This window comes from Crocodylus porosus, unplaced genomic scaffold, assembly GCF_001723895.1.
Source record: "Crocodylus porosus isolate Cpor-Errol unplaced genomic scaffold, CroPor_comp1, whole genome shotgun sequence".
Lineage (NCBI taxonomy): Eukaryota > Metazoa > Chordata > Crocodylia > Crocodylidae > Crocodylus > Crocodylus porosus.
In genome coordinates this window covers 210,574,477-210,587,576 of record NW_017728886.1, presented here as the reverse complement: position 1 = coordinate 210,587,576, position 13,100 = coordinate 210,574,477, and the positions used below count along the sequence as shown (strand labels likewise).

Genomic DNA, 13,100 nt, shown 5'->3' with positions numbered 1-13,100 from the left:
ACCTAGGTCCCTTCCGACTCTAGCTACTATGAAACTATAAGTTGTGGCAGAGGAGCTGGGGGACTCTGACCTTGGGGGGCGGAGTTATACTTGCAGCGCCTACTCGAGGCATGACATTTATAGTGAAAATGAAAGAAAAATCAACTCACTGTGCTTTTTTTTAACCTTTGTACAATATTTGAGGGAAGATAACAATGAAATAAATAAAAGATCTAAATTTTAAAAAAATCAGCAACTATTGTTTCAAAACTTTTTACTACTGAAGAGTTGATGATAAATCATTTGTAATTTGATTTTCTGTATAGATACTTCAGTAATTTGTTCACCAGAATATTTTTAGCATTAGTGAAGATTCAGATTATTAGTTTACTTTGCCCATTTCTCCTGGCAGTGCACAGTAAAATGTCACAATAGACTGTTTTCTAGGTACGCATCAGGAGCATTAGATCTTTCTGTAACAGCTTTCCCCAGGCCTTGCTATCTGAAAGTAACTATTTTTAGGATACTGCATACTGATACTGGCCTGTCTTGGTAATTTGTGGCTAACATTAATTTTAAGTAAAAAATAGACGATTGTTTTATATAGTCATATGTATATGTGTTAGAATCTCTGTTCACTCATGTGCCCTGACAAACATTGCCTCAGGTGTTCAGTTCATCCCTGAATCTGAAAGGTTCAGTTTGTCTGCTTCCTAGGCAGTGAGTAAGTGGGATAGGATAGGTAATAAATATACATATAATTAGAAAAAATAAGTGGATGCTTCTGTTCTAGTTAATGTATATGTGGTCTGATTAGCTGCATAAGCATTTAGTAGTGTGAGAGGAAAGCCATCCAAGGCGTATTCCTTGTGCCATATGAATCTTATTTATTGCCTTCCCTTATTTAAAAGGAGCCATTCTACAAAAGCATTTTTTGGAAGTGAAGAGACAGTATACAAATATTTCTTCTTCCAATGTGGTAACTCATTCTGAAGCATTTTGAATTTTTCTGGATCAGACCCACTAGATGTTGACTGGTTCTATGTGTTACATATGTTCTTTCTTGCAGTAAAATTTAATGATGGACCCACCTCTCATTTGGATCATTATTTATTTTATTTATATCCTGCCCTATCTATAAGGCTTAGAATAGCTAGCATCCTTGTGGAAGTTCAGTTTTTTTAAATGTAGAAAAAATGTATTAATTTTTAGCCATTTTTAGAATGATAAATGTTTTGTCCTTCTTGTACAAGCCAATCGTACTTTCTATTTGTGCTTTTCATCTCATTTCCCTCTCTCATCTGTTCTTGTTTCTCATGGTTAGAAAATGAGCACAAGGGCCAAAAATATATGACTAGCCACCTCTCCATCTCTCCAAGGAGTACCAACAATGATCTATGGACCACTTGTTTGGGAAGTTTGTTTTTTTCACATCTGTGTTACAAGACAGTGGTGGTAAAATTCTTCCTGAAATGTTGATCTCACTGCCCCGAATCTAGAAAGGGTTTGGGCTTCCAAATCCATACTGCTGAAGCAAATAGCGTTCAACTTATAATTCTGTATCTGGCCTAGATTTTGAATGTGTTGGTTCAAGGTGCTGTTTTTTTCTGTGTTCATATAAAACACTCCTTTGTTCCTTTTATGTTTACCTACAGAAAATAGTTTCCTAACTGAGATAAATATCTGAAGTACTTAGTTTTGAATTAGAATGCAAGGATCTTTGTAGGTATTCTGTAAGAGTTTTCCTTCACAAACTACCCCATCCATAATTTTCCAAAGAATCACGTTACATAAAGGCAAAAGTCATACATATCTAGTGTTTGATTAACAAAAAAAGATCACCAAAAAGTGTGTTGCAAAGCAAGGACTAGGGGAAGTGGCATACTGGTTTCCAGGTGGAGAACAGACAAAGAAGTTAACTGATTTACCCAAGGTCACACCCCAAATTCATAGCAAAGCCAGAACTAAAATCCATGTCTGACTCCTGAGTGTTTTACTTTAACCACTGGATTATACTGTCTTCCTTTCAGATTATTATTGCAAATCTTTTATATACATACCTCTTTTTTCTTATATGCATAGCCGTTTTGCCTTGGTGTTTGCTTTGGAACCCACATTTTGGTGACCTAGTGAATCAAACAATGGATTTATATGTCTTTTTCCTTTGTGTAACGCAATTCTTTAGAAAAGTAATGAAACTTACACAACTTTGTAAAACACTGAGCTGTTCAAGTGAAAAAATCATATGGGTATCAATAATAATGTAAAGAATAGTGATATAACACTGTTGACTTCCTGACCAAAAGTTGCACTCTTTTGAGGAATCTGTGGGCACCTCTACACATGCCTGATGCCTGCTCTGCTGCATTCTAATTTGAAAACATTGGAGCAGACTCAATTAATCAAGTCTGCTGGAGCATCCTAATTAGCACACTCCAGCACCTTGGCATCATGTGTATTCACTGTCCCCACATTTCAAAATGATAACAAGCTTTGAAGTACAGGACACTGGACCTGAGCTTTGAAGTACAGGATGCTGAATACAGGAGTCGCTGCTGATGATTTAATTAGCCACTCTAATTAAAGAAAGCCACTCTAATTAAAACGGTCGCCCTCCCAGAACACACCCCAGACAGAACATGTGTAAAGACACCCTGTAAGTTCTTTGATAAAAAAAGATCAGATGCAGATTCAGCATAAAATATTATGTAGAGTATAAAACAGTCCTGGAGATTTGCATTTACATGTTATAATTAAACTTTGTGAGATTCACTTTGTAAACCTGATGGTAAAATTTTGGGAAAGAACTTACTATTGCATTTTTCAGTATGAAGAAATAATTGTTACTTCCCCCTTTCTTTCTCTTCTAGAAATCCTTATCAGTGTTGAATATCAGTAATAACAATATAGATGAATTGCAAGAGCTAGCAGTTCTGCAAAATATTTCCCATCTTATAGCAGTTGACAACCAACTTCAACTTATACAGGTATTAATTAAAGACTTTTGTTGTTTAGTGTGAATTGAATATGGTTATTTTGATTTAACATTATTGTGAATGGATTTAAATAATCAAGTGAAACTTAATTTATTCTAATAATTAATCGTGTTCCTAATTAAGGAGCCTGATCATAAGGTGATTGAAACATGGGAATTTCTCTATTTGGTTTGGTGGATTTTGAATTGGACCCAAGATGAAAGGCTGTGTGCCATCAGTGTGTTAAAGTCATAACTCCCTATTCCTATTCAGCATTTGGTATCACTGAATATCATATCAGGCTACTGGTGCCTCACCCATTCTTCTGATTTTAGTATTATACCACTTATTTTCTTTCTGATTACTTTTACAGTGTCATTTTAAGAAGCATCAGATATGAACATAGCTGGTGAATTTCTTTCATTAAGGATAAGTGCTTTTAGAGAAGAACTTCCTTCATGGCTGCATGCATAAGAGTCCTTATTATCTAGTAACAATCATTAAGGTGTTTCAGTAATAAGACAAAGTGGTGCTTTGAATATGTTTATGGTGCTTTGAATGTGTTTATACTTCTTCCTTTCAGTAATGAGTATCATTTAAATCAAATAAATTATGTAAGTTACCAGCTCCATATTTTTATGGTAGAATTTATCTTCTCAGAAGGAGAAAGTGGGATTTACTTCATTATTTCTAAATGATGTGACATTTTTTACCCAACTAATATTAAAAAGAACAATAAAAATTTAAGCAGTATCTTGTCTCGTGTTAAGAGTAATCAGCAATGAGATGGAAGCTGGATAGTATGCTCAAGTTTTATAATTTCTAAAATAATATAGGCAGGAGGTATCAGAGAAGAACACTATAAATAAATGAATACAGGTACACATTGTATGTATAGTTTAGTAGGCAGACAAGGTTCTTTCAATAAATTTGATATCTTTTATTAGACCAATTCAAATAGTTGGAAAAAAATTATTAGAAAGCTTTTGGGTTTAAAAACATTTTGTCAGGCTGAGGAAGCATCTGCAGTTGGTGTGTGCTGTTTCTGGATGGAATGAATTACAGCTAGAGGTCAATGATTCTCAAGTGTTTTAGTCTCAGGCCCCTGGCCTGTACCTTATCTGAACTTGGGTCTATCTCAGTGATTTTCAACTGGGGTTCCTTGAAATTAAGAAAGTTATGGAGTTATTTTTTTAACAGTACATCTCAGCACAGGGAGTATAATGTGTTTAATTTTTTGAATGAATCTATATACTTTTTTGGGTGTGTGCTACGAATTTTAATTCAGAAAAAGGTGCCTGTGTATCAAAGGCTTGGAAAACACTGGCTTAGGCCATTTGTATTTAGAACAAAGCCTAATTTTGTCTTAAAATTCATTTTTTAAAAGCTGTAATCAATGTCAGGGTGGATTAATATAGATTTCTGATTTTAACAATAATAATTTAAGCCAGTAAACAGGAAACCTTGATTAAAGTGTTTTTAGTTGTATATTATTTCCTTTTAGTGTGGGTGTTTCGTGTGTGTGTGTTGGTAACTCTTAACTATGTTGATGTCTGTAGCTTTTACATTAAATTGTGGGGGTTGAGGGAGTCTAACCAGTGGGCCATACCCTGTCTGTGAACATTTATTTAAACCGTGGTACCCAAACTATTCAGCTTTACAGGCCAGATGAAAGGGCTGGGCCAGGCTGGTGCATAGGGTCAGCCACTTGCCACATTTAGCACACAGGGATGGTCTACAGGCTGAGTCCGGTGTGTAGAGTCAGCCCATGGCTGGATTGTACCCATGGACTGACCTTGCATGCTGGCCTGTGAGGCCCTTGGAACTCCCCAGAAGCACAGGGGTCAGCTCTCTGCCTGAGGCAGCCTCAGCACGCAAGGAAGAAGTGGTGCTGTAACTGCAGTGATTAGTTTGCTACTGTCCACAAAGATGGTAGTTGCTTTCCTGGTTGCTTCTTTCTCCCCCCTCCCCCTTCATCCCAGTTACACTACTGAAATTCCCCTTGGGTTTAGAAATTTGGTGGCGGGGGAGTGATGGTAGCATTAATTGCCACCAGAGCTGCAGCAATTAACACTGCCAACACTCCCCAGCCACCACATTTCTGGACCCATGGGGAGCTCTGCAGGCTGGATTCAAACTGTGCGCCATAAGTTAATTTTGGGTGTTGCTTTAAATAGCTTAATGTAGTTTTACTTGGATTAATTTTCAAATTTTCTATTTTACTGTTATGGTGAATGTTGCATTTCTGTTTTTGCTTAGATGCTTTTTTCAACTCCAGTCAGTTTCTCAACTTTGAATTACCTAGTTATTGAACTAAACTAAGTTGAATAAACAGAAATGAAGAAAATACTTTCACAGCACAAGCTATTTTGTAAAGCTGGGTTAATACTTCAGTATCTGATTCTTCTTGATTATTTGGTGACTTCCAGCAGTTCAGTGGTTTGACTTTAAGGTTTCAGTAGTAAATATGTACTGGTTATTATTATTTTTATTTAAATTATTCAAATAAATGATAATAGTACCAGCCTTAACATAAATTTGGAAAGCTTCAAAGACTGCAGTTGGGAGAAATAGCAGGCAGAGGGGAGGTGGAATATCTAGATAGCCATCGAGGTTTCTAGATGAGACTGAATAGTGACAGAAAAAACACAGCCTGGGGATATAAGTCACCTTATATGCCTCTCTCATGTTTGTATGAGGCTTATCAAGTATATCTATAGCTATTTTCTTTCTCTTTTAGCATAAACATTTTCAGTCAAGATTGTTATGCTGTCACAGTAAACCTGCCTTTCCCCACCTCTTCAGCTTCCATTCTTGATCAGCATTATCTCAGGACAATTGTGAATTGGGCCAATTAACTCATATAATTAAGGGAATTGTCAATATAATTAACAGACATCAAGGGAGATGATCCCATTTTAGATGTGTGGATAAGATCTGAACTGCCCTAAAAGCAATTTAACAGTGAAGATGTAGAATATTTTCTGCAGTTCTTGCCAACCAATTTTATGGTTGTAACATAATTCTCATATACTTGTTTTATATCCAGTTTCCTGAAACCAACTAAATACAATTTAAAGGACACTTTTGATTTAAAAGTCAAATTTCTACCTGAAAATTGTCTAATCTACTGTTATAGCAAGTTATACCTAATATTCCTATAACTGAAGGAGATCAGAAAAAAGCTACTTTATGTCTAGTTGTTTGTGTTGTATTTTACCAGTCTTGCTCTTTCCTGTAGGTGGTTTGCTAATTGGTCAGTTTTCCTTTTTTAATAAATGTTCTCACACAACAAGAGAGGAAAAATATTTTTAAATGGAAAAATGTAATTATGGAGTCACAAAAACAGAAGTGGGGATGTGGTACAATGATTTGAATTTCATTTTTTAAAATAAAATAGATTGACTTAGTGTACTTTTAACATGCCTTTTTCCATTAGGTATTCTTGATAGTGTTAACAGCCATGTCTTATTTGAATTATCAATAAAAAGTGATATCCTTAAAAATTGAAATACTTCAAAAAAATATTGATTCTTGTTCTGTTTTTGCAGCCTGTTTAACTCTTTAATTTCTCTCAGCCTGAGCAATGAAAAAGTAGCCTTGCCTTTTTCACGCTGGTCTCTAGTACAGTTAAAAAATACTATTGGGATATTTTTATATTTGGGTGCATATAGGGAAGGGGAAAGCTTTATGTGCTTTAAAAACACTTTCCATTAGACTTTTACAAAATAAATTTGTAAATATTTCTATGGATCAGAGATTTATAGAAACTTGTTTCTGTTAAACCTTTATTTTGGGAAGAATGTGTATACAAATGTGATATATTTGGTATAGAAAATATTACTGAACAAGCCTATAAAATCATCTGTATTTTCAAAGTCTTTAATTTATTCAACCTCTGCCCAGTATTGATTATGACAGAGGATATCAAAAAAGATGAATTCATTCACTTTACAGTTCAGTCAGGAACAAGAGAAAAATTATAGATTTTCTCAAATAGATTATGACAGGTAGTCAGAGTGGTGACAAATTGCTGTCTGTAGATGTAGTTAGGGCAGTTGAGCTAGACATTTCCAATAAAAATTGGAGCTCACCGGTCAAATACTGGTTCTTAAATGGCCATCATTAATTGTGAAGAAGGTTATTGCCAGTACTACAGCTGCCTACTGAGGCACTCACCTCCCCTATATATGGAATATAATTTGCTCTTCAGTATTTCGTAGCAGACCTCAAAGTGATAGCATGACATGATCATTTATCAAACAGAGACTGCCCAGAAAAGTGTCTGGTCCCTTTAGTACAGCTTATTGAAAGGCTGGGAAGTGAAAGCACTTTATTAGAGACAGGAAGGCAATGAACAACTAGAGCGTATCGAAAGAGTAATCATATTTCAGCACAGGATTAGTGTGCTCTTGGATAAACATATACTAGAGTGAGCATGTTCTGGGTCATTTATCAAGTGAGGAACAACTAACAAAAAACTACAGGACTCTTTGTGTACATTTATCAAGGTTACGTTGTAAACATTTTATGGTTTTAAGTGTTATACAGTTTTGTGTTACAAAGTCCTACATTAATTGAATGAATTATTTCAAATGAAATCTGAAAACTATGTCAAATATTTTAAGATAATACCTGATAATAATAAGAACTCTAAGTCAATATTATATTTTTCTTATAAGTTCAACCCAAATTATTATTTTCCCCTGAAGTTAGATAACATGTGTGTAAATCTGTGTGTAGATGCACTGAATCAATTAAGAATATTATCACAGTATTATTCAGAAAAAAACTGTTTGAGTCTTTGTAAGTTAATGTTCTAGAATAGAGGTGACTAACCTGTAGTGCACATGCCATAACTGGCATAGACAGCTTCTGTGTGTTGCATGCAACAGCTCAGGGAGGGGACAGGGAGCACAGCAGTGTATCAGGCAGAGGAAGAGGATCAGAGTAGTACTTGAGGAGGATGCAAGGCTGATTTGTGGCATGCCTGCCAAATAGGTTGGCCACCACTGTTGTAGAACACACTAATGTTTGCCTTGCTGGACTGTTCCCTTATAGCAGGGGTGTCACAGCCTGTGGATTGGATACTCCCCCTGGAACTGTATCATCCAGCCTGGGGACTCCTGGAAGGGCTGGTAATTTGGGGGCAGGTTGTACTGCAGAATTCTGGTGCATGAAGCCCTGTTGGTATGTGTTTTCAGTGGAGGAGCAAGTGATGCCTGGGTTATTCCCTGCAGTTCAGAAACCCGTGGTGTTTAACGCCACTGCTGCTTGCCCCACCACTGGAGGTGGTCCAGATACAGTCCATGAGGCTCCTCACAGTCTGGATCCAGCTCATGAGGAGCCCTGCAGTCAGGATTCAGCCCAGAAGGCCATGGGAGTTTGACACCTGCCCTATAGGACTGGGAAATTCCATAAGAAGAGTCTTTTGTGTCCAAATAGCATTTCCCCTCTCTAAGGCTTCCTGCTGCCCTCTTGTTCACACAGCTGTTCCAGGAACTGAGTTTTGAGCTTCCCACCAGCTAATAAGCAAGAACTGTCCTCAGAGGTCCAGACTGAAAAAGTACATGTCAATACTAACCTTTCTGCAGAATACTTACGGGTTCTTGTTAAGAGCGAAAGGGGTTATGCTACCATTTTTGTATTCCCTCATTTTCTTCCCATGAGTCTTGTACCTATGGGAACATTCAGAGATTATCCCAGATTGAAGGGAGAATGGAGTGATCTCTAGAGGCAATCCTCTCCCCTCCAGTGTCACCCAAATCATAGGGTGATAGTTACTCATTTTTCCATGACTATGAAGGAGGCACTGTGAGATTGCATGAGCAAATATTTTACTCCAAGGGCCCGATCCTGTACATAGGATTAGCCCACAGGCTAGATCCAGTGCAGGATTGGTCTGTAGTTGAGATCCAGTGTTCAGGCCCAGCTTCGTGTGCCAGATCCAATCATGCACTGGCCTGACCCTGCACACCTGGATCCAGTTGCGGAGTAACCCCATATACCAGCTTGACAGTGTGCTGGGGCGATCTAGCACATGGGACCTTGGAGCCTTGTTTGTTTAAAAAAGAAAAGAAAAGATAACTGTGGAACCCAAGTTCTGGTACTACTGACTCCTTCCTTTGCATTCACACACATTCTTTAAGATCCCTCACCAAAGCCTCCACACAACCACATAATATATGGATACTTATATAACTTAACACTGAAAAGTTTTCAAAATTTGTATATGAAAAAGTAGGCTCTTTAAATAGAAGAGAACAACCTGCTAAACACCTGTAGATAGAATTTAAGTCTTTTCTCAAATACAATAAATTAGAATGAATGACAAAAAAAGTTTGATGCAGGTCATAATGTCCCTGGTTAACTAGAAAAAGAACCAGGTTAGAGAAAAGTGTATTTAAAAAAGTTTCAGTATTTTGGCCAAGAATATAACTGGCCACCCACAGATATGCGAGGGAGTTAGTCTGTCTTCTAAAATAAATAATTATATTGTTCAGTATGGTTTGCCAAAATAAGTCTATTTTTAATCAATTTTTGTTTAAAATTTCCACTCTCCCATAAATTTTTAAAGCCTACAAAAGTTAAGTTATATTTTCAAGGATTTTTTATGGTTCCTTTTCACCTATGTCAGTTCAGTGTAGGACAAATGCATTTATTACTTACTAAAGACATTTTTCTGGTTTTTCTTTTTTCTTTTTTCTTTTTTTTTTTGCCAGTGTCAGACCATTGGAAGTATGATGACAGTGGTAATTGTCTACAAGTGGCATTGTTAAATGCTGAAAGGAGAACCTTTTTTCTCATTATCTTAAATTTATTTTTTGTAAAAATGTTGTGATGCTTTCAAACAGTGCTGTAAGTCCCAGTTCTGTAACACTTACATTTCATTTTACAAGTACTATACAAGAAGTCCTATAAAGGATTCTTTGCAGGCTTGGCCCTAACTGAACAACATGTACTACTGTTATTGAATTCTGTTACCTCTAGTCTCCAGACAAAGAAATAATTGTTGTTGTTTTCTTTAATTGCAGGATTTGGAATTTGTATTGAATAAATGGACCAAGCTATGTCTACTGGATCTTAAGGGGAATCCTGTTTGCCACAAACCAAAATACAGGGACAGGATTATAGTGCAGTCGCAAACTCTAGGTAAAAATAAAGATTGTAGAGCAGTTCTGACTTTAAAATGGCACATTAGCTATCCTTGAATTACAGTGGAACTTCTCTCAGCAGAAGTAATAGTATCAACATTAATGCCAAATGATTAGCTTTTAAAGATTCAAACAGAATAATCATTTATAAAAACCCTATTGCTTATAATGGATTGATTGTTTTCAATTACTGTGAAACCTGTACATTTTGTAACATAAAAGCTGGTGAAACTGTGAGATAACCCCACAATAATCATTAACATTTTTTGTGTTTGTGTCCCAGTTGGGTGAAAATGATTTTCAAATGGATTTGTCTTTCACTTTTTCCCCTCTAGAATTACTGTAGGGTAGGGTCAGGGCTGTTTGGGAACCTGAAACATGGATTTTAATACTTGAATATTTGGTATTTCTTTTAAGTAATGCTTGTTTTGGGGACAAATAAAAGTTCCTTGTTTTGCCTGCAGGTTACTGGTATGCACTGCCAGCCCTAACTTTACATGAACACAGTTCATGTTTGTAATTACTGAAGGTGATCTTTGCATTGGAGAAATCGGCTTGATTAATCTCCTGTCCACAAAAGAATGTGTTCTGCAAATGAAACAAAAAAAATGCTTCTGTAGACAGAGAGAGATGGTCCCTTTCCCCAGAATTAGAAGTACTAGTTGTTCTCTAGCTCAGAGTACTGAATTTTAGATGGAAATTAACAGAGAAACAAAGAACCTATGTACACCAGAAAAATAACTGAGTTTCAAAACAGTTCTTATGAATGGCTTAAACTCAGCTGTAGCCAAATGAGGTATTTAATTTGGTTTGACTAGGAAACATGGATGGAACCCAGGCATGCTAGAACAAATGTTGGCCTATTGCATGACAGAGTAAAGTTAATGATAAAAAGCAAAATTCTGCTCTCTTTCTTTGCACAATAAGGTTAATGGGACTACTGGATGGGTAAAGTAGACAGATTTTAGACCCTATTTTAAACATTTTGTACCCATACAAGAGTGTGTGTGTGTGCGTGTATTCTGTATAAACATGTGTTCTCTTTTTAAAACTTCCTACAATCAGTATCACGTCTTAATTGGATATCAAACATTCTTCTTGCAAACTGCAAATAATTGATAGTCTTTTCCCATGCATATGAAAAGTGCCTTGTGCATGCAACTCATTTAAAAAAATTTCAAGATATAATATATCACTTGACCTTTTTTCCTAACAAACTCAACCAAAATGAAAACAATTACTGTTGAAAGTCAATGTATAATTAGTATATGTAAGAAGTGTGTGTGTGTATAATTATAATGGTTTAACCTTTTAGTTGGCTTATTTTGTTACAAAAAGGAATATTCCCTTTTCTTTGTCAGAATCTCTTGATGGGAAAGAAATAAAAGACATGGAAAGACAATTTCTAATGAACTGGAAAGCATCCAAAGCTGCCAGGAAAAAAAGCAAGGAGAGAATGACATGTGAGCATACAGCTTATCCACATTTCTGTAAGCAGGCTAATCAGTTTATTTCATGATCGCTTACTAGGAGTGTACCGATAAAGATTTTTTGGACTGATACAAGTGGCCAGTGAGCCATATTGACCAATACTAATCTGATTGTTGGTATGCAGCCTGGCAGCTTGGAGAGCAGGGTCCAGCTGGTAAGTCTATTGAGGGGGAAGGAGTAGAGGGAGGGAAGGAGTGTGGAGTGGGGGCAGATCAAGGCCCTCGTGGTGAGGGCAGGTGGGAGTGGGGCTGGGGCTGGGATTGCCCTGCTGGGGTAGGGCAGGGCACAGGACTGAGCTGTAGTTCATCTTGGGGACCCCGGAGGAGTGGGGGGGCAACTCCTGCCATTGTATGCACCCCTGGGGGAGGCGTGGGGGATGGGGGGCATGTGCCCCCAGATCTGTGCACAGGGCAAGGGTAAGCTGGTGGCAGGGATGACACTGGGCTCTTCCTGGTGGAGGGTTGTGGTGGGGCTGCACTTGGGCCGGATAGTGATGGTGCTGGGAGAGGGGGCTGGCCCCCATATGCCCTGAGTGCAGTCCTGACCCACCCTCCCTGCTGGGAAGAGCCTGGCACCACCCCCAGCCCACAGTGGCAGCCCGCCCTCACCCCATGCACAGATCCTGGGGGCACATGCTCCTCCCATGTCTTCCCCCAGGGGTGCGTGCAGTGGCAGGAGCCACCCCGTCCCTCCCTGCGCTCCCCAGATGAGCCACTCACGGCTCTTTCCTGCACCATGCCTTACCCCAGCTGGGCAGCACCTGCCCCTGCTCCAGCCCCACTCCCTCCCTCACAGCGGGGTCCTTGACCTACACCCCCCACACCTCTCTCCCTGCTTCTCCCCCCCCCAGCCACCAGAGTTACCAGACGGAGGCTCCTCTCCAAGCTACCAGGCTGGCCATATGCATGCTGTGGCTATGCACATGCACACAGCATTTATCAGCAACATTACTGGCCAGCTCATCCCAAAAAACCCGATTGCTGATAATGCCAATTTTCCTTTTATTGGTGCCAATATGATATGGACTGATGTATCGTTGCACCTCTATCACTTACAATGTTATAGAACTAATAAAATCCTTAGCTGTATAAAAGATTAGAAAACTTCAAATAGAAGATTGGTTCAAGAGAGAACGTTCAAGTCCTCAAGTTCAGTATTGGAGGAGGCTTTTAGATCTTTAGATTTAGTTCTAGCTTGCCTCTTTACAAGAACTCTAATGTAACTTGAATCTGCGTATGGAAATTAGGGGCTGTGCAAAGCTTTGGTGGCTGATTTGATTCAGCAGAGATTTGGCCTCATCCAGTGGCTGAATGTTTGAGTCCGAATCACGGCTTTACGAGCACTCGTGGTGCTCTGGTGAGGTACCGGAGGACTGGAAGAGGGCCAGCATGGTTCCCATCTTCAAAAAAGGGAGGAAGGAGGACCCGGGAAACTATAGGCCGGTTAGTCTTACCTCGATCCTAGGCAAGCTGTTTGAGAAAATTATGCTGGCACACATCCA

The 13,100-nt window shown here is 38.3% G+C and overlaps 1 protein-coding gene across 2 annotated transcripts in view; it reads left to right on the top strand.

The window, feature by feature from the left end:
* Positions 1–13,100, top strand: part of PPP1R42 (protein phosphatase 1 regulatory subunit 42) — a 56,779-nt gene that overhangs the window by 6,873 nt on the left and 36,806 nt on the right. For both annotated transcript variants that reach the window (XM_019548874.1, XM_019548866.1), the window contains exons 5-7: positions 2,850–2,966; positions 9,989–10,106; positions 11,470–11,598. In XM_019548874.1, coding sequence (XP_019404419.1) covers positions 2,850–2,966; positions 9,989–10,106; positions 11,470–11,598 — 364 coding nt within the window. The remainder of the gene's footprint in view (positions 1–2,849; positions 2,967–9,988; positions 10,107–11,469; positions 11,599–13,100) is intronic.